The following is a 27,857-nucleotide window of genomic DNA, read 5'->3' on the forward strand; positions in this document are numbered from 1 at the left end:
AAAATATGTAAAGTGCCCAAGAAAATATGTGATTCAAGAAATACTTTTTCAGTGTGATTAAGATTTTAAATATTCTTTTGATGAACTGCATGATTCTTGCATTTAATTTACCATATCGAGTTTATGCCCAAACTGTGATCTATATCTATTAATATTATGCATTTCATCTCTTTCTTTGTAGCACTTTTTAAGTTTCGATTGCAGCTGTTGTTTTCATTTCTATAATTACGTTGGCCCAAACTTGTCGGTATTCTCATTTGGACAATCTGATCACAATCTCAAAACTGCATCAATTTAATTGGTATTATTTAAACAACAAATCAACATGAAAGCTTGACAATTTGTTGGCAAAGATTTGGTTACCATCTGACCTGTCACAAACTTCATTGAGATCGTTTCTTTGCAAATTTACAACCGAATTCATTATTTATATATATACTGATCAGATATGCCATCGACCCATAAAAGTTCAGAGAGAGTTTAACAAATGATGATTATGACTGAATGGATGTATATTTTATATTTAAACAATATACACTTGGCCCTAACCGTATTGAACATATATAATATCTTTTGCTATTGCCACTGACCCATGCTGAGTAATTGAGTGTGTGTGTGTGTATGTGTGTGTATGTGTGTATATTGCGGGAAAGACAGGGTGTGCACAATTTGTGGTTAGCTACGTTATGTGTCTTTTTCATTCTATTTAACTGCATTTCTCCGACTTCAACGGTATTCTCTTTTCTCGTTTCGTCGTCATCCACGATACGGCTAAACATGATTCACAATGCTTATTTATGCATATCAACTCGTCTAAACGCAGTAAAAAAAAAATATAATAGTTTTTCTACCATGAACTTTGGGCTTAAGATCTAGAGATTTCGCTTGCTGTGTTTTTTATGTGTGTGTGTGTGTGTGGGTGTGTGTATGTGTGTTCGGTGTGTGGGTGTGTGTATCATTTTATCGATTCGTTGTACTTGGATTCTTTTAGTGATTGACACCCTTACGCTCCTGGATGTGATCTATATCGAAACCGTTAGTGCCGCGTATCTTTTTCTCCAAATTATGAGAGTAGACATCGGTCCACAAATGGCTAAGGGGCAGCTCAGTGTCGGACTTGGCCAAGGCAGTAGCTTCATCCACTTCCTTGCGCACCTTCAGATCAATGGCCTGCATGCAGAATAGTGTTGATTAAATGCAACAAAACACGAGAAACAAACCAGGTAAATAGATGCACCCACCTTAACTTCATCGGTGGTAATGAGGCCCAGCTCAATGCACAGCTCCTTGAAGGAGGTAATCGGATCACGCTTCTGGCGCACCTCCTGGATTTCCTCGCGCGTACGATACGATGTTCCAGGATCGGACATCGAATGTCCCGAATACCGATAAGTATTCGTCTCCATAACCAGTGGCCCATGTGTGTTCACATACTTGATGGCAAACTCGGTGGCACTGCGCACAGCCAACACATCCATGCCGTCCACCCAAATGCCGGGCAGAGCATCGCCGCGCGTATAATAATCCGTGTTGCACGAAGCGCGCTCCGAGCTGGTGCCCATGCCTGCCAAAAAAAAAATAAACTTTAAATTGAGAATCTTTGGTATTTGATTGGAGTTTCGATGCCGCACCATAGTTGTTGTTCTCGCAGACAAAGATGACCGGCAGCTTCCACAGATAAGCCATGTTATAGGCCTCAAAGACCTGTCCCTGATTGGCAGCACCATCGCCATATAGAGCCAGGCACATGCCGCCGTTGCCCTTGTATTTGCAGGCGAGGCCAACGCCGGCGCCGAGGGGCACTTGGGCTCCGACAATGCCGTTGCCGCCATAGAAATTTGGGGAATACATGTGCATAGAGCCGCCCTTGCCGCGTGCACAACCGCTCTTCATGCCCGTCAGTTCGGCGAGGACACCCAGCGGGGATACACCCATCAGATAGGTCCAGCCATGCACACGATAGGCGGATATTATGTTATCGACATCGCGCATCGCCGCCTTCATGCCAACGGCGCACGCCTCCTGGCCCGAATACAGATGGCAAAAGCCGCGTATGATCTTCTCCTTGTACAGATTGCCAGCGGATGTCTCAATGCGTCGTATCGTTTGCATTTGTGTATAGTATTTGAGTGCCTCCTCCTTGGTCAGCTGCACTGTCATCTCGGGTCCCTCGTCCAGCCGATGCAGTTTAAACGGCTGCGCATCAATTAATCAATCATTCGCACGCCACAGAGAAAGAAAGAGAAGAAAGTGTGAAAGGGAGTAGATGTACTCTGGTTTGTAATGATATTGCAAGATATTTGCATGCATATATAAATCTGTATCCTGGACAGTAAAATAGGTGTGCAGACAATAATTGACTGGATTTTTAGTTAATTTAGTATGGAATTCTTTACATTTTGGTGACTAGAGTTTCTTTAAGCTGCCAGAGAATGTTGTGCCATTTTGTTACACCCTCTGATCCGTTCCACTTCTTATGAACCAATGCCAAGTATTTCCCTCAATCCTCAAATTTGCTGTTCTAACCAAATGAACTTTACTGGACATTCCAACGAACTAGCTAACTTTGGTTGGCAATCTCAAAAGGATCTCTTTTAGCCTTTAGCCAATAACATCATACGTTCATTGGTTGCTGATGAAGTTCTCCTGAATCCTATTATTTTATTTTTTTAATATTACAGCATTTGTCAATAAGTTCTGAGACCGTCCAATTGATGTAGCTATGCTTTTTGCCTTTGCTGTATCTTCTATCCACAGCCCTTTAGCATTTTTATTATTTGATACCTCAGTTAAGCCATCATTATAGTAAATATGGAGAAGTTCATGTTTACTTCATTTTATGCAAATCACACAAATTTTGCTGTTTGCTAAACAATTTAACTGCAGTGTCAACAGCTATCTTAAGTCAGAGACTTTGCCATTAGGAAATAATGTCGCGCCAATAATATAGTGAATTTTATTATTATTGTTATTGTCTTCACACTTATTTTATTGTCCAAATGTGTGATATGCTGCAGCGCTAATATTGACAGGGTGCATTTCGCTGCCGCAGCCGCTGCCGACGTCGGTCACGCATTGCCAGCGATAAAGAGTGTCAGACTTGTGACCTTGGGGCTTGCAATTCAGCCAACTAATCGACAAATGGACAAAAATGCAACTCTGTGCAGTCAGGTCACATAATCTTGCGCACAAACATAGGGATACACAGGCACACACACACGCGCACACACACGCACACATTATGTAATCGGCAATTTCTTTTTGCGAGAACATGAATAGTAGCGAGGGTGGGGGTGGGAGGGGGTCTATTTGGCCTATCTACTTACCCGATTAACCTGCACGGTCGCCTCCGTGGCATAGTTGTTGGTCTTTGCGACACCAGACTGTGCTGCATTCTGGAATAAACCGAAAAATGACGATGAATAACTGCGTCTGTTGGCAAATCTTTGATGATTTTCTAATTGTTGTTGTTGCAGCCATGTCGTCCAATGATTGTTGTTGTTGTGGGTGCTGTTGCTGCTGCTGCTGCTGTAGATGTTGTTGTTCCTGTAGTTGTGGTTGTTTCTTATGTTGCTGCTGCCTTGCTTTGTATTAGTGAGAGTGACAAGGGTTTTGTTAGGAACAGCAACGGCTGCATTACAGTTACGTACTTTTTGCAATTGTTTTACAACAATTGGCAATTCACTAACGCGTGACAATGTACGCAGCATTTTTACGGTTTGGTTAGGACTATTCTCTCTCGTTCGCGTAACAGCTGCTGTGGCCAATGGCCACAAAAATACCTATTATATATGCTAATTGCTGCTAAATATGCCAGAAAAATACCAAAACTGTGATACACAATTCAAACAGAGCGGCATCTGGTGAATGGCATGAAAAATGTGGAACGCGATTAGTTGCCCATAAATCGCCCCACAAACTTTTCGCAGAAATACTGCACTTATCAGTTTCACAGCAACAATGTTAGTTATATCCATTTCGACTCACCGAACTCAATGCGAGTGGTAAGCTTTGCAATCGTTGGTGAAAAAGAAGTCGTCTGACAGCAGCCCATCAAATGACAAGCATCGATGACAATCGAAATGTTAGCGTCTGTGAAACGCAATCGTTATCGATAGTTGCTCACCTCTACGAAGACAATAGCATCATCAGCCTAGCGGATAGCCGCAGGAAAAGCCGATAGCAAACTCAGGGAAAAAATAACATGACCATCTGCGACACAGTTGACCAGTATACGATAATGTCCGGTGATCGTTTAAAAATTAAGGACTTACTGTGCAACCGGCTCACCGAGTGCGGCTGGCGGAACGAGGTGCGTCTGCTGTGCCGCAACATTCTGCTGGAGAAGAGTGCCAACAACAGTGTGTCCGTGGATCAGCTTATATCGGAAGTGACGCCCAAGGCACGCACCCTCGTCCCCGATGCTGTCAAAAAGGAGCTGCTCATGAAGATACGCACCATTTTGGCCGAAACCGACGAGGACAATTAGCGGTCAACTCAGCGACTCAAACCAATCAACAATAAAAACATAAACAAACCTACTTACATTTATACATAAATAGCTGTAGTAAATAATTAATTTTGCATTTGTGTATTCGCCAATAAACTAAAGTTAACAATTACGACTCAAAACCAGCTGACAGCTGCCAACTGACAGCTGATAGCTGACAAATAATAAAAGATGGCCGAAGATGGTCGTATTAGTGACTGTCAAACTGCGAATCCGAAAACGGCAGATGGCTCTCAAACTGTGCCGTGAACTACATACATATTTTCTTATTTATTTAGGTAATTTGGGAGTTGGAAAGGATAATCAGCAATGGAATCGTAATACATATGTGCTTTATAATTAACATTATATACATATTTGTCGATAATTGCAAAAAACAATAAGGAACAGTCGCTTAAAAACTAGTTCCTTGAATCCACATCCGACTTATGACACTTTTAAACTAATCTTTAGCATGTAGGATTTTCAGGAAGAAAAAAATACCAAAATGTAATCGGTTCATGTTAAATTTGAAATACAATAGTGAATAATTCCATATTTTGCATAGAGAAATGAAACTGGCGAAAATTCGAATAATTTGCTTGTAGAATATAAATACGGACTCATCTGCCGGGGAATGCGCTTAGATGGATCAGATGACTCGCCCAGTGCTGCTGATGTACTCGTAGGAGGCAACAGCACCTGTTTGTGCTTGTGCAACCTGCTGCTCATGCTGCTCATGCTCTTCCTCGTCCTCCTCCTCCTCCGCGTTCAGCAGATCCACCGGCGGCTGTAGAGACTCATTCAAGTTGTTCGCCGTCTCGGCCAGGTCGTCGGTGACATCTGTAGATCTGTGGTTGCCGGCAACGGGTGCGGCACTGGGCTGCGTATATTTCCGAACCCATTCGTTGGGATGCATTTTCTTTTTGTGGTTGTGCATGTTGGCGTGCGATTTAAATGTGCGCGTGCAAAACGCACACGAATACAAATCAATGCCCGTATGGGTGGCCATGTGCTCCTGCAATGCAGATTACATATCAGATTCGATAGAGAGATGGGGGAGATGGGCAGACTTACGGCTAGGGCACGCGGCAGCTTGAATTCCTTGCCACACAACGTGCAGCTGTGCCGCTTGGCCGAGTGATGGTAACGCATGTGACTGCTCAGTGCCACACGGGATGACTTCTCGGCGCTGCACAGCACACAGCGATACTTGTTGCCGCCCTCGCGATCATCGTGCCGCGCCAAATGTTTGCGCAGACTGCGCTCATCCCGCAGCCAGCGGCTGCACAGATGACACTGTGCCTCCGCAACTGGCCCATCCGGATGCAATGCCTTCTTGTGTATCAGAAAGTTCGCCTTCGACCGAAAATTGGCGCCGCAAATGTCACAGATGATGGGCGTAAAGTCCGAGGCATGCATGCGCTTCACGTGCGCCGTCAACTCTAGTTTGGAGCGGAACCTAAGTTAGAGGGAGACAAATAGATAGAGAGAGAGAGAGAGCAAGAGAGACAGTTAATAGACGGATCAATTGTGAGAAACTTTGGGCCCAGTTAGCTCAACCACTAACATCCTTCATCCTTCCTTAAAAATTAATAAATCATGATAAATCTTTAAACCCATTCAAAAGGGATCAAAAGGATAACAGGCATAACGAAGCATCTCTGAGCAGATAATGTATAAATATATAAATGTATTGAATATCATTAAAAGCCGAGTCGCTCCGTCTATCCGTCGTCTGTCCAACTGTTCCCCTGCTTGTATCAAAACCAAAGGACTATAAACAGCCAGAGACTTAAAATTTGGATAATATAAGTTCTCTGGTACCAAATCAAGTTATCGATAACTGCCTTCGATTCCCGCTTATCGACAAATATCGACAATCAAATGCTTGACACCAATCAGTGATCAACATTAAGATGAGTCAAAGGATGCACAAGGCTCAACATCCACAAGCAGAGGATGAAGAGAAAACTCACGTTTTGATGCAGCTGTCGCAGGCTTCGGGACGTTCGGGTCCCTTGTGCCCCTTGATGTGCATGGTGAGCAGAAACTTTTTGGCGAAACGCGCCCCACACGTGACGCACTGATGGACGAGCTGCTGCTGGTCGGAGTGGAAGCGCAGCATGTGCATGTCCTGGCTGTTGCGATTGAGGAAGCTCTTGCGGCAGGGCTTGCAACTGAAATACTGCGGATCCTTGTGATAGTGCAGATGGTCCACGTACAGGGTGCGCTTCTTATACCGATTGTTGCAGCACTCCATGTAACCGGTGCAGTTGTGCTGCAGCCGAAAGTGTCGCTTCAGATCGATGAAGTTGAGCAGGGGCGCGGCACACAGGCAGCAATCCAATTTCACATTGGCGGCTATATAGTCATCCATTTCCTTAATGCTGCTACGCTTCGCCTCCAGCTCGGGCGCCCGGGCCACCTTCGATGGCTTGGGCAGCTTGCTCTTGCCCTTGACACCTTTGGGACGGCCACGTTTCGGTGCTGTTCCTGCTCCTGCTGCTGTTGCTGTTCCCGTTGCTGTCCTCATTGCTTTTGCCGGCGGCTCCGGTATCGGAGTCATGTCTGCCTCGGCGGCGGCTGCATTGCGTCGCAGTTCGCGTGAACGCACACGCGACTCGCGCTGCGAGGATGCCGACGCCACTGGCACCTTGACCAGCTTTGCCTTCGTCTTGGCCGTTGCCGTTGACTTTGCTTTGGCGGTCGATGACGGTGCCGGTGATGACGGCGTCGCTGCCATCTCCAGTCGCGTGCGTCCCCTGGTCTTTTTGGGCGTGGCTGCTGTCAGCGTTGCGTGCTCGAAGTCCGCCTCAAATGCATCCTTATCGGGCTCAACGTTGTCGCTGCAGGTGCTGCCCGCATTCTCAAAAGATTGCGCTGTGTCATGCACATCGATCTCGGGCTCACACAGTATATGATCCTTAATATCGTCGACGAAGCCCAGCTTCGATTCAATCGGTGACTCTGTGTTCCATACAACAACGGCTGGTTCGGGCGGCGGTTCCGGTTCCGTTTTGAGCAGCAGCGATTGCTGCTTGTCGGCGACCATTGCGCAAAACTGATCGAAATCGCTTAGACATTGCCAGCATGGCGAGCACAGCTTGGTGGAGATGCAATCATTCACAGACACCTGCAACAACAATCCCAATCCAAACATATTTCATTTCATCTATGTGTGTGTGTGTGTGTGGTGTGTGTGTCTGTTTGTAGCTTACCTCAAGCTGCAAGTATTTGGCAATGGCCTTGGGCAGACCGTGCTCGGCATCGCTGAATATGCAGATGGACACCGAATTATCCAGATCGCACAGGCACAAGCGGCAGATCATGATTAAAAGCAAAACAAACAGCAGCAACTCGCTGCTTGTCGTAAACAAATATTTATGCAAAAATCGATAGACGCATTTATCGAAAGTGGTGAGATTTTTTCTTCCTTTTTTTTTGTTGAGGCACGATTGCCACTTTAATTCAATGTAATTGTACCTACATATTTTATATATTTTCCAATTATTAATGTGTCTTTTGCTTTAATATCGGAAAAGGGCAAAATTACTTAATGCATATGTATAGTCAATAAACTTTTTTTTATAAGCAAAACAATAAGAGATTTTTTCTGAGGCACGATTGGCACTTGATTGTACCAAAAACAGATATTTATTTTCTAACATTATCTGCTGCTTGAATATCTGGAAAAGAAGGCTCAATTACTTCATGTATAGACAGAGAAAACCAAAATAAAGCTAAGCCAAACATATACCACAAATTTGTGCGATTAATCAACTAGTTTTGGGTACATTTGTACCACACACGTGACAGCCGTTCATTTGTTCCAGTTCTAAATATCGATATACACACACACGCACGCACGCACACAGAGCAATCGATATCCTGCTGGAACATCACTAAAAGTAAGAGTTTCTTGATTACATTTAAAGTGAGGTAATATTTCTATTCAAGAACTCAAGCATATTCAAAGCTAAACGAAACGATGCAAAAGAAGCCGTTGAATGCGAACACGCTGCTAGACAAGATGCATCGGGGTGTCGTCTACGCCTGCATTGGCGTAACGCTCTACGGTACATATTTGATTGGGATGCGCTATTATCACTACTTCACGGTGATCCGGCCGGAGAAAAAGGTGATGGATCAGCAGGCGGAACTGAAGCTGCTCGACGAGGGGGCGCACGACAAGGCCAAGGAGCTGAAATACTAAAAACAGCATAAAAACAAAAATCATGTCCTTTTCTCCTAATAATTTATAATGTTTGTTAAGCGGAATAAATATTGTACACTATTGTTAAATTGCAACATTGGCAATTGCCAATTGACGTCGTGTTGTGTAATCTTGGCCAAAAGTGCGCGCTGCCTTTTGACATTGGAATGCTGCTAAACAATGCGGCCATAAATCAGTCAAACAGCCGTCAGCAAGCCAAGCATTGGGCCAATCGTCGAATGTTGTCATCATCACCATCATTCATCATCAGCAGCAGCAGCAACATCGGCAACCAAATCCATTGCTGCGATTGGCATCGTGACCAGCTGTCTTTGGACAACTTCCGCCAGAGTCGCGCATCGTCGCGTGCATTAACCCCACAGCGTGGAGCAACTGCAACTGCAACTGCAACCGTAGCAGCAGCAGCAGCAATTGCAATATGCATTTTAAATATACATTTTAAATATTAACAATTATTAATAAGACGCAGACAATGGCGGGCTGTTTTCCACCCACTTTTTGGCTTTGTGAACAAACCAATTGCCAATGGCCAATTGTTGTTGCTGTTCTCTTTGCTTCATTCAACAATGTTGCACTTATTGTTGTTGCTGCTGCTGCTGCTGTTTTAGTCTCATTCATAGGCTATTTGCGGTTGCAGCTGATGCAGTCAAGGTCGGTCCTTCATTTTTGTTGTCACTCCCTACAACAACCTCACCCACCCGCCCCCCTCCCCCTCGCCATCCAACTCTCCTGTCTCTGATGAGAAGTCGTGCAGTTTGGATTATTTCGATAAGAGCATGTTTTTTTTTGCAAAAATGATCTGACAGCAATCTGAAATCGGTTTTACAACTGCGGGCAATAGGAACTTGGCTTGATACCCTGTAAATATCGCTTCAGCAGCTGTGGGTAATTTAGTTTAGCAGCAGTTTTTATCTTCTCTTTAATTTTTTCATTTTCTTCGTTTCAGACGGTATTTATTTATACACATACAAATAATTAGAATAAAACTTCAAATTTATAATTATTATTATTTTTTTTTTTTTTGGGTAACTGTTTGTTGTGTTAACTGTTTTCGTGTTGCTGTTGTTTACTCAGTTAATACCTATTGTAATTTTCTGTTGCTGCTGACTTAATTAAAGCAAAAAAATAACAAAAAAAAGCGTTGCTAAAATCGATTGCGGCAATTGTTTAATGAACAACAACAATTTCGCCATTGGGAAATGATTTTTCCCACGGGGTTTCTGCCATTTGACCGGGACGGGTAGCTGGGCTCTGCCCCGGGCGGTTGTGCCGCGCCCCCAATTGTTATCGAAGCTGTGGTTTGTCAACATGTTGCGTGTGCTGCACGAGAAGTTGCAGCAACCATATCGCATATCAAGTGAAAGCGACACTCGATACGCGACTGCTATATGTGGATCACATGTGGATCGTATTGCTGCTGCTGCGCTGCTGCTGCGCTGCTGCCACAAACTTATGCCATCTTCCGCCCGGACAACAATCATCAACTTTTGCGCAAGCCAAAATGTTCTTGACGAGACAGGAAAAACGCAACAACAAAACAAAAAACAAAAAAAAAAAACAGATAAATAGAAGAAAAAAACGTTAGTTGCAACGCCCACAGCTTGGCGGGTCTGTGTCTGACCTTTTGGGCAGCAACAGGCGATGGGCTGCACAATATTTGAATTTGGCGCGCCTCGTGCCAGGCAATTTTCGTGTTGAAAAACGTGTGCAAAAAACGACAACTAAAACGACCAAGGCCGTAATCAATTAATTAGCTGTCTTCACTTTGTATCAAATGCGACTAGTGATAAATGTTTATTTCTTTCTTTTGTCTCTCTCTCTCTCTCTCTCACACTCTTCTTAATATTATAAGAAGCCGATCAGCGTGCAACGTGCTCGTGTCGTGGTCGTTGATAAATATGATATGCGGCCATCTCTAGCGCCGTCATGCAAACTGCAACAATCGCTGTTGCATTTGCTTATTGTTATTGTTATTGTTTTCTGTTTTTTTTTTTTTTTTGCATAATTGCTAACTGTAGCACAAAGTATAAAAACGCTGAGCTGCTGACAAACAATCAACAAATCAGCTTTTGCCGCAGCAGCAGTCGCAGCATTATTAAACAAACAAACAAACGAAAAAAAGGAGTAAAGCAATCAACATGAAATATTTGGTAAGCAGCAGGATCAGCAACAACTATAAACAGGACTAATTGATGACAATTGAATGCAATTTTGCAGTGCGTTGCCGTTATTCTGGCCATGTGCCTGATCAGCTGCCTGGCGGCGATTGCTGAGCCCGCCGCCGCCGCAGCAGCAGTGGACGCGGTCGATGTTGAGTCTGGAATTGCCGACGTGAAGAAGACGGAGAAGCGGGGCATTTATGGCTTTGGCTATGGTCATTATGGCGGCTATGGCGGTTATGGCGGACATGGACATGGACATTATGGCGGCTACGGTTTGGCCAGTCCTTACTACGGCGGCTATGAGTATGTGCAGCATGCCGTGCCCTATTATGGCGGCCATCATGGCGGCTATTATCCGTATCATCATGGACACTATGGTTTTTATTGAAGACTTGCCTTGCACAAATCATTGCAATCATTCTACATATATAAACGCAACACTCATCGCTCATTCATTTTTTTTTTCTCTCTCTGACGAATAAATGTCCGTTACGTAAAGCTTACAAATCTGTTTCAATTCAAAAGTCGCGCGCGTGCCTTTGCAAGTGCAATGGTTTGTTTAGTGTTGGAGAGCGTTTGCATGGTAGTTTGGTGGCACCGATTGCCGCACAATTCTCGCTTATCGGCTGCCGATTGTTTTTGTATCGTTAATCAGTGTTTGTTCATCGATAAGTATCGATGCCAATGGCTCTCATATTATATTGTTCATTTGTTGTTCATTTTTACGCTCTTCTTTGTCGGAGACGGTTGTTTCTTCCCATATTTGCTTCGCCCAAGCAAAAAGTGCTCAACAAATATAAATTGACACACAATTTCGATGAGCTAGAAAAGAAGTTGTTCGAGCCAAAAAAAAAAAAAAACTGGAGTGAACAGCTGTTGTTACCTTAGTGTTGGGTAATTTTTTGTTGATTTTTTTTTTGTATGTTTTTACCAAACGAATTACGCGTGTGGCAGTAAAGTGGCAGCAGTATCAACAACAACAACAACTGTCGCAGTGGTGAAAAGCAAGTGCGAATATATAGAAAATACAAGCAAACAAGCAACAACAAATCAAGAAAGATATAAAATAAGAAAAAATATAAGCAGCCGATGTACATAAAATACATATGTACATTTTTTAGTTGTGCCAGTACTACTAACACTAGTACCAAAAATAATGCGAATCTCTCTGTGAATACGTGGAGTGACAAAAAGTAAAATCAAATAATATAAAAAAAGCACACACACGCACACTAAAAGTCGTGAATTCTTCGTTGTCGTCGTACACACGCACACTACATACGCGTATTGAACATTTGTGTGTGCTGTAGTCTAGTGGCGTAAGAGAGAGTGAGAGAGAGAGAGAGCGACGAGCGAGCAGTCGTTGTCTTTAGTTTCTGTTACTTTTATTTTTTGTGCCACAGTATTTTTTTTTTGTTTAATAATATTTTTCGCATTGTGAAAAGTTTTGTGTTTTATTTGTTGTTGTTGTGGTTGTTGTTGGAAACGTGTGCGTTGCGCGCAACCAGCAAAAGCAGCAGCAATAGCAGCAACAACCAGCAGAAAAATCAACAAAAACAACAAGAATAACAACAGAACAGTTCGCGCCACTTTGAGTTGAGGAGGTATGTATGTATTGTATATGAATGTGAATGTTTTTGTCCAATTCAACAAAAATTCTTATTAGATCACAGGCGTGCGTGTGTGTGCGTGAATTTATGTGCGTGTGTGTGTGTCTATGTGTGTGCGCTGAGCAGCCGTCGTTTCTCAGGTTCAGCATAACGACGACGACGACTTCTTTTTCGTCTTGTTGTTTTCCTTTCTTCCTCTTCTTCTTCGTTTTTTTTTTGCTACTCACACTCATTTCGCCGTTATTTATGTAACAAGTGTGTGCGTGCTAAATGAAGTGCTGCTGCTGCTGCTATTATTGTTGTTGTTATTGTTCTGTATGTATTTGGTGATTTTTTGCCTCTCGCTATTTGTTTGTAATGAAGTTGGCGGCGCTGCCGCGGCACACACACAACAACAAAAAAAAGCTCCCATCGTAGCATCGACTGCGGCATCTGCTGGAGCAACGCGAAGCGCATTGAACTGGTTAAGTTCACTTTGTCATTTAGTTATCAACATTGGCGAGGCGGCTCAGCAGTAGCAGAACATTTTTCTTCTTTTTTTATTGTAGTATTCGTATGCAGGCAGCAACAGCGCATCATTTAAGCTTTGGCAGACGTCAGCGTCGAGCGGCATTTCTTCAATTGAGATCTGTACGTAAGCTGTTGCTGTTCCTCCTGCTGCAAATTAACAGCATGCATAACAGCAGCAACTAAAGAGTGTAGAATTCACTGTGTGTTGTATTTGTGAGACGCGCATTTTTGGCAGACAGCGCTCTCTCTTTCTCTGTCTCTCTCTCTCTCTCTCTCTCTCTCATTGCATTGCATTGTATATTGACAGCAGCAAGAGCGAAGATGTCAAATGTCATTTGAATTCCTTACGCACAGCTTTGTAGACGTCTATCCCCACCCCTCTCCCCCTCCCTGCAGCTTGATGCATTTTTTTCTTATTGTTTGGAGAGAGAGTCTGGAAGAGTGGAAAAGTGGAAAAAAAAGGGTAATTAATGTAATGAGACTTGCCCATTTATGTCGCTCCATTTAACAAAATATTTATGTCCCCAATCAGAAATGCCAAAATACAGAATGCATAAATGTCTGTATGTATTTATGTATTTCGCAAATTCCTCTTGAAGTCTTACATTGGCTAAAATTCCCGATAGCTTCAGTGCTAAAGATACCGGTTATTTGCCAGCAACCTATCAATATAACAATTGCTCCCTGCATATACCCTGTAGTCTTATGCGACATGGCACAGGGGTTGATCGTTCTGTAGAACTCCTTCTATTACTTAGTTTAATAAGCAAATCACGACTTTGTTTTGTGTTTTTAAGATGTATAAATTATAATAATAAAAAAATAATAGGGTATTTATAGGTCGTTCAATTGTTGCAGTGCTGCATTAGTTTTTGATTACTTGTGTGTATTTATGCATATATCTAATAGGTTTTCTTAATATTTCTTTTTTCTTTTGCTGCCATTTATTTAACTACATATTTCACCGCTTGATGGGCGAATGTAGAGAGAGAGATAGAGTGTGACAGGGGGACACATTCCAATTGGATTTGCTGTTTATGTTTACGTATACGTATATATGTATGTGTATATTAAATTATTTATTTTAGTACTGTATAAACTATATTCACTCAATTGCGCTTCATCTTCATATTCTCCTTCTACTTCTGCTTCTGTTTGTTTGTCTAATTAGTATTGTGTGTGTTTGTGGGTGTGTTGGTTGCTTTCTCCCTCCCCGTGTGTGCTCTCTTGTGAAGTTTCTGTTTGTGTGTGGCAATACTCTGAAGGTCAATGTGGCAGCAAACGTGTCAAGGATGGGGAGAAGTTGGAGGCTAACGCATCGCCACTCGTCATCCCCCTCCCTCTTTGGAATTATTCCTAAAAAATAGCAGTCATTAAGTGCACGTAGCTCCTCTCTCTTTCTCTCTCTCTATCTCTTTCTCACTTTCCCTCCATCCCTGTTGCTGCAAGTTGGCCACCCCCATCGCATTTTTGCATTCACAAATGTTGCCAATTCACATGCAAGAAACACTACGAAAAACAGTTTTTCCAAGCTTTTTACTAAATAATTTATTTTCTGCGTACCTTTAATTTCCCCATAAATCAAGGTTTTTTATTTTTGTTTTTGCTTGCATTGGCAAATTGCAATTTTCCCGTAATTGCTGCTATGCTATTCACAACTAGAAGTGGTGCGGTAGGGTGGGGAGGGCGGGGGGGGGGGTGTACACTCAATTCATTAAGTTAGTATTCGAAATTAGCAACAGATATCGCCACACAATAAATATAGCGAACAATAACAGCAACAAAATGGACGATTATCAATTCACAAAATTTTCCGAAATCTGAACAAAGTTCGAAGAAGAAGAAGAATAAGCAGAGCAAGGCAAAAAAGACTATCATTATTAAAGCGCCTGCTCTCTCCCTCTTCCTCTCTGTCTCTCTCTCTCGCTCTTTCTCGCTCTCGCACAGGCGGCTGATCGTTGTTGGTCTTATCAGAGTGTGAGTCTGCCATTTCCATTCGTTTTCAATGAAGTGGTTACTGTTGTTGTGTTCTGCATTGTTGGTGCTTCGCTAATCTGTCTTACAGTTATTGTATATATATGTGTGTGTGTGTATGTGTGCGTGTGTGTATATTTCTGTATGTTTATTTGTGTACATATTTTGTTTTCAATGAATTTGTAAGCATGTGAAACAACTGGCAGCTGAATGATGCTCCAACTGGTATTTGGAATACTTCATTTTTTTATTTATTTCATTATTTTTTTTGTTGAAATCTGGAAATTTGTATTTGTGACAACACGTTTCAGACGAAATGATTAATTTGGCAGTGAACAGAGTTTTAATTTGGCTCTGTTGCTCATGGATATGAGCATTTTAATTCTGAATTAGATTTAAGCTTAAACCTTTTGATTATTAACAACTAAATATATATATATATATATATGTGTGTATATATATTGTCTTACAGATCCATCCATCCATCCATGCAAAATGTCTAGTCCTGACGATAGAATACCAATACGCGGTAAGTAAATAAAGTGTCAATGTCGTAGTTGGTGATTGGGTGGTTGGGTGGTGGGTGGTTGTGTAGTGGGTGGGTCGGTGGATGTTATGCGTAATAACAATCGCATACATAACTCAAAATGTATACAGCACTCATGTACAAGCGGAGAGAGTGAGATATATATATATATATATATTCAGAGAGAGAGAGAGAGAGAGAGAACGAGAGGTGTGTGTGTGTGTGTGTGCCTTCCAAAAATAACTGTTAATAAAATACGCTGCTTTGACTGACTTAGCATCGGGCAGAGACGTGGCTAAACAACAAGAACATTGTCCATGGTCGGGTGACACCACCCCTACAGCAGAAGCAGAAGACGAAAAGTCCAGCAAGTGGTTGCGGCTGCATCTGCTGACTGCGTGAGAGACAGAGAGAGAGAGAGCGAGAGAAGAAGTAAGAGAAACGGTATATGTATATGTATATATATATGTGTGTGTGATGTTTTTAAGGAAGTTCCTTAACAGTGCTGGCTAGAAATGAGCGCACGACTAAGCACGATGTGTTCACAACTCGTACATTATTCCAAGATAAAGCCAAAAAAATATGCAATCAAATTGAAAATGATTCCAAGTAGATAAATAAGCTAAATAAAAATGCAAATAAATGAAATGGTCTGCAAATGCTTGTCAAAGATATTTATTATATTTGCGTTAAGCAAATGCCGCACAAGCTTAGAAAGAAAGAAATTTGTATAAATAATAAAACAGAAATGAAGAACTGAAAACACACATGAGTGTAGTGCAATAATGCAAAAAAAAAAAAAAAAATAAATAAATAAAAAATGGAATAAAATAGATTAATAATAATAATAATAAAGCCGACACATGCTCATCTCTGGTGCCGACTAGCTTAAGCTTTAGCCACTGTCAATGCCAAGCACGTGCAATAACAATTTGCTGCCTGGGCCATAATAATCTGCGTTCTCCTTGCTAACTCTCTCTCTCTCTCTCTCTCTCTCTCTCTCTCTCTCTCTCTCTCTCTCTTTCTCGCTCTCTCTTTCTCTCTATATCTCTCTCTGTGTGGGTTTTTTCTTTTTACCGGCGCTGCCTGTGTGTCTGTTTGTTTGTTTGTATGACCGACCAACAATAACAATAACACGAACAACATTCGTTTATCGATTTTGTTCTATTTTTAGCCTAAGAAAAATTTACTTGCCTTTGAAATGTGTAACAACAGCGGCAGCGACCACGACGCCGGCGTCAACCTTTCGGCCCTTTTTTTATATCGTGCTTCGTCTTCTTTTTCCTTGTCTTCCCCTTCCCCTCCCCCTCCCCGCCCCTTTCCCATTTTCCCCTTTTGCTTGTATTGTGCCTTTAAAGCTATTACAATAATTGACACGTGCAACTGCAGATTGAATGAGCAAATTGAAGCTGATTTTAACAACACAACTCACTTGCTCTTCTCTCACCTGCAACACCTAATTATGTGTCCTATGAACAAAAAAAAAAGAAGAAATGTGTGAAATGTTGTCTGTGTCCATGTGCATTGTATCCGATGCAACAGTGCAACATATATATATAGGTTGATAGTAGTGCTGCTTCACAAAAATGCCAATTCTAGTATAATATATCCACGCACATCATATCTAATATTGAGAAATATTAACTTCGCTACTATTCCCGTATTGTTATTTTGAGTGGTTTTAAGGACTTGAATTTGCTTGTTAAACATTTTATAGCTATGCCATCTGTACCATAACAGATCTTATCTTACTTATCTGCCAGTATTAATAGCTTATGGTTCACATAAGATTTTCATAATTTATTAACTATGTTTGAAGTAATATTTGCTCACATTTTCCACTGTATTATATTGATCGCATATATATATATATATATATATATTTATGTAGTTGATAATGATACATTTGCTTGAGTAAATTTATATACATAAATCGTTGAATGATGAATAACCTTTTAAAATTGCTTTGCGCATTTTGATTAAATGTGTTCTGCTGATGTCTGTGCGTACATTATTACATCATATTATTACATACATATGTATGTGTGTGTGTGCACTTAAGGACTTGTACACTCGAGGTCATTTGTTTGTGATAATTATATATTATTAAGTTTTAAATGACTCTCAGTCAATGTGTGCATTGCATTGTTATTGTTGACAAAAAACACATTCTTCCTCAAGTCATTTGCCTCATACAATTATCATTTACACGCACCTGCCTTAGGTATAAGGTCACCACCCACACACACACCCCCTCCTCACACACATAGCCACACACACACAATCAGGCACATCCAGGTTTGATTCTAGCACTTGTCAGTTATTGTAATGGCTGCTTTCCAAGAATATCAAATTCGACCTTGTTTGTGTCTCAACAAGTATGCGTGTGTGTGTGTGTGTGTGTGTGTTTACATGGATTATTGGGTTGATGCATATCTACTTGTAGAATATCTGTAAAGTTATATTTAATCGTTAACTTTATGTGTATGGCACAAAATAGCCATTTGTAATACACAATAGCCCAAATTTACACAGCTCCCACCCCCATCACCCCACCTCTTTTAACAGTTGTTTTATTCATGTGTGTGTGTGTGTGTGTGTGTAATCATTTCTAAACTGCGCTGTTGTTGCTATTGTTTTTGTTGTTTCTGTTGCTTTTTGGCTTTCCATTTGTCAAGGTGAAACACAGACACACAAGCAAAACACGCACACGCACATGACGAGAGCGGCGGGAGTGCTCACACACACACACATACACACACAAGGTTCTCAGCTACAACTTCGAAATAAGCCAAAACTGAACGGAGCCACGCCCACATATTATATATGGCCCGCCCCAGGGGCCCCCGAAAATTGCTGTTGCCGCAAAGTGTGGCTATTTTTAGACGAGCGCTGGAAATTTTTTCCAACACATACATACACACATATGCCGAGCGCACACACATACACGCACACACACGCACACAATATACACAGAGGCACACGCACACAAGTGTCGCCTGCTATCACTCAAAATAAAGTAGGCAGAGAAGAGAAGTGGGTCGGTCGGGTTATTATTATTATTATTATTATGTTGTGTTATTATTATTCTTATTCTTTGCACCCATCCGCATTCCTCTCCTCATTGTTAGTGTTTGCATGCAATCGGAATCGGGTTTTGTCATTAAAATTTCCAATTGGATTTCCGTTTTGTTCCCAATGCCAGCCAGTCCGTCAGCGTTGGCTTCACTCTCATCAAATTTAATTACGTTTACGTTTTGTTGTAAACACGTGCTGTGTTTCGTTTCTCTGTTGGTGGTTTTCCTACTACTGCTGCTCTCTTATTGGTTTCTATGTCAACACAGAATTGACCTTGACGACGACGACGACACGCGTCTTTTTCAAACTTCTTGCAAACAGCTGATTGCAGCCAGAGCAGCAGCAGCACCAGCACCAACACCAACAACAACAACAACACATTTACGCTCTCGCTCGCGTTTTCTCATAAGCATGCATATGTATTTATGTGTGTGTGTTGGTAAGAAACTTTTTGCATGCACCTGCAGCGCAGCCAGCACAGTATATTGCTTACAAGTGTCACACAACTCACACACACACGCAGAGAGAGACACACAACACACACACTCGCACAATCAGCTGCAGCTGTTGCTCGCTCGCTCTTATTGACTGACTGACGACACACTCTCTCCCATTTGCTCGCTCTCTTAAACTCTCGCTCTCGCACTCGCTTTCGCTCTCTCTAAACTCTGACAGTTTGCATGTTCCTTGCTGTGATTGTGTTTTTGTTATGTATTCATATGTATACCCTATGCAAGAGCAGGTGGAAAATTTAATTCCAGTTGGGTATTAATTAGTAAGGTAATCTATTATTTAAACTTTGCTTTAAATGTACATACAATAATAGATGTAATACAACAGATAATAATGCTGCAATAACTACAACAGCACAATTGCACAATACAGGGTAGCTTCGGGCTACCCGTTTTGCGCATTGAATTGAATTTGTTTTTTTTTTTTTTCGTTTTTACTTTTTTCGTTTCATCAACTTTCTGTGCAATGTGCGCTGTGAGTTGTGTTAAGTTGTTGTTGTTGTTGTTGTTATTGCTTTTTGTGATTCTAGCGATGTTGCTGCTTCTAAATTTATACTCCCATAGCTATGCACGATTTATAATAGCGGCTATATATAGAACAACAGGTCACGGCCTATTCGGTCAGCCTTTTGCATAGATACACATACATACATATGTATGTGGATTTATTTATATATACACACACACACATACATGCATACACACTGCGATAGATGCACATGCATTTGACTCAACGTCGAACATCAGCATAGCATACATTTTTTTTCTTTTTGACTTTTGCTATTGTCTCTCTCTCTCTCTCTCTTTCTCTCTTTCGCTTTCTCTATATATAGCTAGCCAGCCACTCAGTACTCAACAGCCCCAAAACTAGACTTTGATTTAGTTGCTGATTTAATTATTTTATTTTTTGCAGTTTTGCGCTGTCAGAGAGCCAGCATTTAATCAGTGAAAATAGCTCCAACTAGCACACACAACACACAAACAGACACATATACATACATACATGCACAGACAGACAGACAAATTTGTTGCACATTAAAATTGTTGTCTTATTTAAGCAGCAGCAGCAGTAATCGAATCGGACATTTGGCTTAGTCATAATGTTCGCGCAATTAGTCCAACCCAACACAGAATTTCCAATTGCTGATCAGCTGCTGCTGAGAGAGGCGAAGCACACAAGTGAAAGAGAAAGATGGGGAGAGGAGAGACAAGCGAAAAATCGTGAATGCGTGGGAGAAAGAGAGAGAGAGAGAAAGAGCAACAGATTATTGACTCGATTGACGCTTTGCCAGTTTATCAATGAACATGCCGTGGGTTTTTACTGCACTTTGCCTTGTGTCCATTAGAATCAGCCGCAGCAGCGAGGCGTCGTCAGTTTTTTTTTCTTTTCTGTATATTTTTTTCTTTTTTGCGTTTGTTTATTTGGTATTTGTTTGTGCGCCGCAAAAAGTAAATCAAATTAGTTGTTCCCTGCTAAAACGTGGAGCAACAGCAGGTGAAGGAAGAGTGGGGGGGAGGAGGAGGGTGTTTGCCTACAGATGAAACGGAACTGGTGGCTGCTGGGCTGGGTCTGCTGTGTGGCCTTTGTAGCTGACATCAACGTCGACGTCGACGTCAAAGTCGACTTCGTCACGTGCTCGCTGCTCGCAAGGCGGAGAAGCAGCGCCAGCCAACATTATTGAGAGCGGTTATCTGAAAAAGCGCTCGGGCCGGGTCCATGTAATCATTGTAAAGTTGTACAAGCTTTCTAAAAATAGCCACAGAGCCAATACCAATACTAATACCAAACACACACACAAGCAACTTGGCTCGGCTTGTTTTCGGAATTCGGCCTCGACGTGCTTGGAGCCAAGCACTGTTAGAAGCGTGGTGTGGCAAAGTGGGGGAAGGAGAGTGGGTAACGCAAAGAGAGAATGAAAGAGAATGTGGGTGTGTGATAGACAAGGACAGAGCATAGAGCATAAATACGTTTTAAATGTATTTTTGGTAAAGCGTCTGATAAGCGCAGCCTTGGTTATACAATCACACACACAATAACACACACACACGCACACAATCTCATATGCTTTGTTGATGTTTGCTTTGGTTTGCTTTGGTTTTATCTGCGCTGTGTTAGAGATGAGAAACAAGCTGGGGTTGTTCGTGTCTATCGATAATCATAATCATAATCGTAATCATAATGATGCCATTAGAAAAATTATGTTGATTATTGTGAAAAGAATTTCAATTTTAATAAATGTGGCAAAGACTTATTAGAAAATGTGAAAAAAAAAATATATATTTCGATAACCAACTTGTTATCGATTTAAGATCAGAGTTTCAATTATTGAACAGTTTCTCAATGCGATATAATACTTTGATGATCTTTCATCATGTGCACATATGTATGTATGTAAAATAGATGTAAATCTTAAGTGCCTCGTAGTGCTTTCCATTTCACATATTACAACATGTGTACATACATTAATACATACATACATATGTAGTCAAAGATATACTCATAATACATGCATTCATTATGTTTACTCTCGTTTACTCTGTCCATTTCTTGCAGATCTGCCACCGGAGGTCGGAAACGATGAGCGTTTGTTGCACATAACGCCAGGCACTTTATCGCTGGACCCAAAACCGCATCAAGTTGACATTGATCAGCAGATCCTGGAGGTAAACACATACACATATGTTGTATGTACAACTTGCAGAGATTGCAATTTTTTACATTTCCTCTTTTGTGTCGCATCCTTAACCGTTTCGTTGCCAGCTGGCATCTGTTCCCGTTGACTCTTAATTTGAATCGATATTAAAACACAAAAAAAAAAACGCACACAGAAAATAGATTCCAACTGCGTAGTGGACAACAACCAATCCAATTCAACCACCTGAGTTCCACATATCTTTGTCCCGATTCCAATCTGTTCTGTCTGCTCTGTCCGTTCTGTCTGTCTGTCAATCAGGACAGGGGGCCCTGCTGCTGATGACCAGCTCGCATAGCTGCATATCAGATCATCATCGTTTGTTTTCCAGTCACTCGACTTCGACATCGACATCATTATGATCGGTATCATCAGCAGCAGCATTCATATCATTAGCATTCATGTCCGCATCGTCGTGTGCCGTATATTTTCATTATTTTTCCTTATTTCGCCTTGCTTGCGCTTTTTTTTCTTGTTGTTATTTTGCTGTTCTTGCTTTATTTATACATATGTATGTATGTGTGTGTGTGTCTGTGTATTCACAGTTTCATTTGCCAGCCGAGCTCGTCGTTTCCTTCCTTCTCTATAACTTAGTATACGCGGTGTATACCCTAAAATGCACAGCAAGCATATTAACTATTGCATTCACTTGACGCAAACTAAACAAATTATCTTATTGCGTGATTATATATATTATTTATATATATGTTTATAAAAATAAAATATATTTAATAAAGGTATTTGCAATTGATTGTAAAATAATTTGCCCATTCGCTTTGCCCTGAGGCGGCTAGGGTATACAGAATTCGTTGCATTGTTTGCTGCTTGGGTTTCTTCTGGTTCTAAATATAAACGCGTGTACAACTTAATGATTCTATATTTATTGTTTTCTCTACGAAAATATGTATGAGTATTTTGCGCATTCTGTTTTTGTTTTTTTCTTTCTTTTCTTCTTTTTAATTGTGCTAAAAATAAAAATCCCATGCACGAGCCAAGAGAACAAAGGAGAGAGAAAGAGAGCGCCAGCGAGCGAGAGAGCGCGCACAAGAAAGTGTTGCCTGGCTAGAAATAACCGGCAAACACATGCAACAAGTTTGTGCGTTCACAGCGAGTCTTTACTGTAGCTCCTTTATTGTACAAGCTAAGGGGGGATGCCTTGAGGGGTGTACAACTTTGTTGAGCGGCTAACTGCAACAAGCAACATGTGCAGGCCTCCCCCACACCTGCTGCAACCGCCCGCCGTCCGTTCCATTTCTGACTGTTGCCTTCTTGCATACAATTTATAGCCAGATTTTATTTTTGGGCTTTTGGGTTGTAACTTTGTGCATTGCGGCCATGTGTGCTTGTGTGTGTTTTGTTTTCTTTTGAATTTTCGTATTTTTGGATCAAGTGTTCTTCTTCTTCGTCGTCATCATCATCATCGGCCCGTTCTTGTTGTAGTTGCTAAAGTGTTGCCTCTTCGACCACCAACACCTCTACCCCCCTCCACCGTCCCACTCCCCATCCCCCCGCCCACCATTTGCATTTGCCTTTTCGCCTCAGCGCTTTGCCGTTTTTGTTATTTATACATTTTCCTTTGAATTTATTTTTATTTTTGTGTTTTATAAACTCTGTGGGTTTTATTTTTAACAAAAAAAAAAAAAAAAAAAAAAAAACATGTGTATATATCATATATATATATATATATATATATATATATATATATATATATATATACAATGTACACACAAATAGAAAGAAGCAAGAGAAAGAGAGAGATAGAGATAGAGCTAGAGCTATAACTATAAAAAAAAAATAGAATAATTTTGCTGGTTGCTCTTTTTTGTTGTTGTTGTTGTTATATTATAAGAATCTGTGGCACGAGCAATTTGTAAATTAGCTACAATGGGCTTTTGGGTGTTGGGTTGGGGTGGGGCGGGGGGTGTGGGTATTTGTGGGAAATGGGGATCTGTTCAATTCTTGATCCAAAGACACACACATTCCCAAATAGATCTTTAAGCGATACATGAGTATCGCTGACATACATATAAATATATAGAGATAATCGCGTACCTATTCGAACCCACACACTTGTTCACATAACTCACACTCAGATTCGTCCATCCATTGCTCAACAAACGAATACTCACATCCAAACTGAAGCAACACATGCCTAGTAAATATGAAGTATTATTCATAGTCATAAATAATCTCGAATATATATATTCGAATCGTTGTAATGCTGATATTTCTTATACATCACATCGATCATCAATTTATCATTATCAATGATTTAATCATAATTTCAAAGTTGCCAAGTATTCAATGCATATTCATTTAATATTATATTACTCATTTTCAATGTTTTCCAACTCAAATTTGTTCCCCATAGGCATACTTTTATTCTGCATGTATGTATGTCTGTATGTATGTATGTATGTATGTAGTTATGTATTGTTAGAAGGCAAATTTTTGTTTCTATTTATATGGGCGTGTCTGTGTTATAATTATAGCGCAGGCCTTTTATAATTATAGCACGCGCTGCCAACGAAGCTTTGAACAAAAAAGTTGTGCAAGGCAAGTGTCGTGGGCGGCGGTGGGTGGTGGGTGTTGCATGTGGGGTGAGTGGCTGTAAATTAGGGAGTGAGCATTGACAGGGGTAAACGCTAGCTATAGCGGCGGATAATCAGGTGTAACTGCAAAATTTCTGGGAATTCTTAGTTGTAGATGCAGCATACATGTGTGTGTGTGTGTGTGTGTGTGTGTGTGTATGCGTGTGTGTGTGTGCGTGTGTGTGTGTATGTGTCTGAGTAGTTGATCTGTTAATGCTATTGCTACTGCTACTGCAGCTGCAGCTGCACTGAGCGTATAAAAACGCCCGTTTGTCTGCTGCAGCTGCAGCTTCACTGAGCGTATAAAAACGCCCGTTTGTCTGCTGCCTCAACACTGACCACGCTAGAAAGATAGATAGATAGTAGGAGAGACAGAGAAAAAGAGAGAGAGAGCGCGTAAACGGCGAGCAGAGAGCAACACACACACACACAAACGTTCGCTCGCTCGCTGCTAGCGGATAACTGTATCTAAATTTGTGTTTATATTTGATTTTTGCGCCAGTTTGCCAGTCGCTTGAGTGAAACCGAAATGAAAGCGCGTTCGACGAATGCCAAAGCCAAACGAAAAAAGACGCAACAACAGTCGCACCAGCAGCAGCACAAGTCGACCGACCGCGCCGCAATCAATCGCAATTCAAATTGGAACAAACAACACAAAATAATATATTGGAATTCAACCAATACCAATTCGAGCTAACAGCAGTTCTAAACATGCCGTGCCGTGCCGCGCCGCGCAGCGCGTCGTTGTGAAAAATCAAAGTCAATCAAAACTATAAAACAAACAACAACAAAAATCCGCAGCTCTTAACAAATATAAAATTAAAAAAAAAGAAGAAAAAATAGAAGCAAAAACACTATTAAAAGCGCCAGCAAAACCGAATTCTAGACATAAAACAAATAGAGGCAAGCAACAAATACAAAAAACAAAAAACAAAAAAAAATATATTAAAAAGAAAATAAATAAATAAATAAAGCCAACAGCGTCGCATTTTTCTACAGATTATTTATTAGTGTAGTTTTGAGTATTCTTTTTAAATATTGTTTTTTTTTTTCTTTTCTTTCACAATTTTTGCTCAAACGCTGCTGTGGCCACAAAAAGCTTATGAAAAAGTGTCTAATAACAACCAACCAAAACAACAAAAACATACAATCCAAAAAAAAAAAAAAGACCAATTAGAAAACAAAAACCAACAACAACATAACAACAACGTTTTCGGTGTCTCTCTCCCTCTCGCGTCCATTGCATGCGCGTATTACTGTGTGTGTGTGCGTGTGTGTGTGTGCTTGTTAGTGTGCGTCTGTCCAATTGGACAAAGCGTCGCGCGCGTTAAGGTCATGGAAACATATCAACAGCATGTACGTAAAGAAGAGAGCGATTGAAACGCCAGCGAAGAGAGTCGTTGCGAGAGCAGAATATAGGCAAAAGCAAAAGCAAAAAGTGCAACAGCAGCCAACCAGCCGACCAACCACCAATCAGCCAATCAGCCAATCATCAATCGTCAATCGTCAACCGTTAACCGTCAACTTATGATCTCTTTTGATGATTTGTGACGTGTGATTTGCTTAGTTAATTCATTTCTGAATATTTAGCTGTGATCATCTCTGTCTGTCTGTCTGTCTGTCTGTATGTGTGTTTGTTTGTATGTATGTGTGTCACAGTGAATCACACACTGTGCATTCATCTAGCCAATTTAAAACAGTGTGTGATTCAGTCAGCGTCCAACAATTGCAACAATTATCGAATTGATCGCCTTTTGCCATCAAATTTGTTTATAATTTGATGTTTCATGAAATGTGTATTTCAATATGTCATCAATGAAATTGCTATACATTTTTCTGAACAATTCAAAATGAATGAATGAATGAATGAATATGTATGTAGTGTTGGTATTTATTATTATTGTTTGTATATTTGCTTAGAAATTTACACAATTGATCATATTTGATTTTTATATATAGATTTGTCATAACAAATCAGATCATTAACTTTATCTTGCATAAAAACTAATGTTTGTTTAAACAAGAAATAATGGTTAAATTAGGCAGAGCGATATATAGATATCTGTTGATATCTAAATTAAAGTTTTGATGTTGTTTTTACTGTTATACGACTGGCTGTAAACTGAATATTCTACATATGTGTAATTATATCGTATCAGAAAGCGTTACATGTTTGTCTACGCCTATCTTGAAGGTCCCCAAATTTAAAGCCCTTGAAAACTATGACGGCGATGCTGATCAAGAACACTTATATACATACTTTATGGTATCAGAGACGTATCTCTCTCTCTCTCTTTCAAGTGTATAAAAATGGGGCTTAGAAAATAAAAGTAAATTTGGTTTAACCAACAAAAAAAAGAGTACAAAAAATCGATTAAACATTATTGAAAGTGTTACTGTGCTTATCATATTTAATCTTTAATATGACGTGGACAGTATTGCTATAGATGCTGATTATTTTTGTTTTTTTCTTTCTGGTCTTGTCTTTAGTGTGGTATTTATTTTAACAGTTGTGTCTTGTATAAATAAAATTGGCAATTTGTCTTGAAACAATCGGCGATCGTTGTCAGTTTTTAGATCAACATTGAAACGATCTAAGCAGATCTAAGCAGATCTACTTAGCCGATCATCAAATTAACCATGCGTCACACGTTTCTGGTTGTTGCCATCATTTTGCAACGATCTGCGCGGCAATTACTCACGGGTCTAGTACTTAATGATCTACCCACGACATTGACATCGACCACAACATCATCACGATCAAGCTCGCTCTTGCACTCTCTCTCTCTCTCTCTCTGTCTCTCTCTATCTGTGTCTTTCTGTTGAGCGCTCTTTATCTCTCCATCTCTCTCTGTTGATTGCAGCTAAAAAAGAGCCAGGAGCTGCAGAAGCAGCGTCTGTTTAACTCATATCAGGAGCAGACGAAGCAAATGGAACTGGAGCATAAAATGCAATTGGAGCACAAATATCATGTGAGTAGAGCCAGTAGTAGTAGTAGTAGTAGGAAGAACTCAACGCAGCGACAGCAGCAGGAGAGGAGAGCATCGAGAATGTCGATACAATTCGGAATAGAATCATAATCGAGCTGACATTGGCCTCCAATATACCCTGTACTCTCTATTAAAAAAGGGTAACACCAAACGGCGGACATCAGTTGACCTTATAACGTACACAGACACACACACACACACAGATAATCTGGGGTATATATGCAGGCCTATCCGAGAGCTAGTATCGATTATCGATATACGACTCGATATGCAGATACAGATTACTTTTTGATTCATTTGAATAACCAACAAACAAACAACCACAAATTGATTTGAAAACAACAACAATTTGTTGGTTTTTTTTTTGTTTGGCAATTTCGATAGCTCAAAAGTCGATAATTATCGATGCGGAAGCGATGCTTGTCTGAGCGCAGGGTATGTGCTAGTCGGGCGCAGTGTTAATTGTCTGGTTCCCTACGATTTTT

At 40.8% G+C, this 27,857-nt stretch overlaps 6 protein-coding genes across 11 annotated transcripts in view; 4 read left to right on the plus strand and 2 right to left on the minus strand.

The window, feature by feature from the left end:
* Positions 1-494: 494 nt before the first annotated feature.
* On the minus strand, positions 495-3,791 carry LOC6564638 (pyruvate dehydrogenase E1 component subunit alpha, mitochondrial). The gene is made up of 5 exons (XM_001991716.2): positions 3,651-3,791; positions 3,327-3,395; positions 1,632-2,196; positions 1,242-1,564; positions 495-1,170 (listed from the first exon to the last, which is right to left on the minus strand). The coding sequence occupies exons 1-5, from the start codon at positions 3,708-3,710 to the stop codon at positions 988-990; spliced, it is 1,200 nt and encodes a 399-aa protein (XP_001991752.1). The 5' UTR covers positions 3,711-3,791; the 3' UTR covers positions 495-987.
* A 330-nt stretch (positions 3,792-4,121) lies between these two features.
* On the plus strand, positions 4,122-4,767 carry LOC6564611 (enhancer of yellow 2 transcription factor). Its single transcript, XM_001991715.2, has one exon. It carries the CDS (start codon positions 4,205-4,207, stop codon positions 4,487-4,489), a length of 285 nt encoding a protein of 94 aa, XP_001991751.1. The 5' UTR covers positions 4,122-4,204; the 3' UTR covers positions 4,490-4,767.
* A 61-nt stretch (positions 4,768-4,828) lies between these two features.
* LOC6564610 (transcription factor grauzone) lies at positions 4,829-7,897 on the minus strand. Its single transcript, XM_001991714.2, has 4 exons — positions 7,711-7,897; positions 6,469-7,625; positions 5,567-5,951; positions 4,829-5,507 (listed from the first exon to the last, which is right to left on the minus strand). Exons 1-4 carry the CDS (start codon positions 7,819-7,821, stop codon positions 5,142-5,144), a joined length of 2,019 nt encoding a protein of 672 aa, XP_001991750.1. The 5' UTR covers positions 7,822-7,897; the 3' UTR covers positions 4,829-5,141.
* A 514-nt stretch (positions 7,898-8,411) lies between these two features.
* LOC6564609 lies at positions 8,412-8,794 on the plus strand. The gene has a single exon (XM_001991713.3). The coding sequence runs from the start codon at positions 8,481-8,483 to the stop codon at positions 8,703-8,705; it is 225 nt and encodes a 74-aa protein (XP_001991749.1). The 5' UTR covers positions 8,412-8,480; the 3' UTR covers positions 8,706-8,794.
* Positions 8,795-10,783: 1,989 nt separating this feature from the next.
* Positions 10,784-11,389, plus strand: LOC6564608 (keratin-associated protein 19-2). Its single transcript, XM_001991712.3, has 2 exons — positions 10,784-10,876; positions 10,944-11,389. The coding sequence occupies exons 1-2, from the start codon at positions 10,865-10,867 to the stop codon at positions 11,274-11,276; spliced, it is 345 nt and encodes a 114-aa protein (XP_001991748.1). The 5' UTR covers positions 10,784-10,864; the 3' UTR covers positions 11,277-11,389.
* Positions 11,390-12,336: 947 nt separating this feature from the next.
* The window catches only part of LOC6564607 (histone deacetylase 5), a 22,606-nt gene continuing 7,085 nt past the window's right edge, over positions 12,337-27,857 (plus strand). For 3 of the 6 annotated variants that reach the window (XM_043215975.1, XM_043215977.1, XM_043215978.1), the window contains exons 1-4: positions 12,337-12,492; positions 15,455-15,511; positions 21,653-21,762; positions 27,247-27,354. In XM_043215975.1, coding sequence (XP_043071910.1) covers positions 15,478-15,511; positions 21,653-21,762; positions 27,247-27,354 — 252 coding nt within the window. In that variant the 5' untranslated portion in view covers positions 12,337-12,492; positions 15,455-15,477. Of the gene's footprint in view, positions 12,493-15,454; positions 15,512-21,652; positions 21,784-25,645; positions 25,739-27,246; positions 27,355-27,857 lie in introns of those variants that run through there. The other 3 variants (XM_043215974.1, XM_043215976.1, XM_032737956.1) reach the window with 2 other exon arrangements.

Source organism: Drosophila grimshawi, unplaced genomic scaffold (assembly GCF_018153295.1).
Source record: "Drosophila grimshawi isolate 15287-2541.00 unplaced genomic scaffold, ASM1815329v1 contig_848, whole genome shotgun sequence".
In the NCBI taxonomy this organism is placed as follows: domain Eukaryota; kingdom Metazoa; phylum Arthropoda; class Insecta; order Diptera; family Drosophilidae; genus Drosophila; species Drosophila grimshawi.

Bases quoted from the DNA above. Each gene is read 5' to 3' on its own strand.
- LOC6564638 (XM_001991716.2), bottom strand. From the start codon at position 3,710: ATGCTGCGTACATTGTCACGCGTTAGTGAATTGCCAATTGTTGTAAAA. The intron at 3,396-3,650 runs GTACGTAACTGT...GGTTTATTCCAG, and splicing joins TTGTAAAACAATTGCAAAAA to AATGCAGCACAGTCTGGTGT. The intron at 1,565-1,631 runs GTGCGGCATCGA...TTTTTTTGGCAG, and splicing joins CTGCGAGAACAACAACTATG to GCATGGGCACCAGCTCGGAG.
- LOC6564611 (XM_001991715.2), top strand. From the start codon at position 4,205: ATGACCATCTGCGACACAGTTGACCAGTATACGATAATGTCCGGTGAT.
- LOC6564610 (XM_001991714.2), bottom strand. From the start codon at position 7,821: ATGATCTGCCGCTTGTGCCTGTGCGATCTGGATAATTCGGTGTCCATC. The intron at 5,952-6,468 runs GTGAGTTTTCTC...CCTCTAACTTAG, and splicing joins TGCGACAGCTGCATCAAAAC to GTTCCGCTCCAAACTAGAGT. The intron at 5,508-5,566 runs GTAAGTCTGCCC...TCTGCATTGCAG, and splicing joins AGCTGCCGCGTGCCCTAGCC to GAGCACATGGCCACCCATAC.
- LOC6564609 (XM_001991713.3), top strand. From the start codon at position 8,481: ATGCAAAAGAAGCCGTTGAATGCGAACACGCTGCTAGACAAGATGCAT.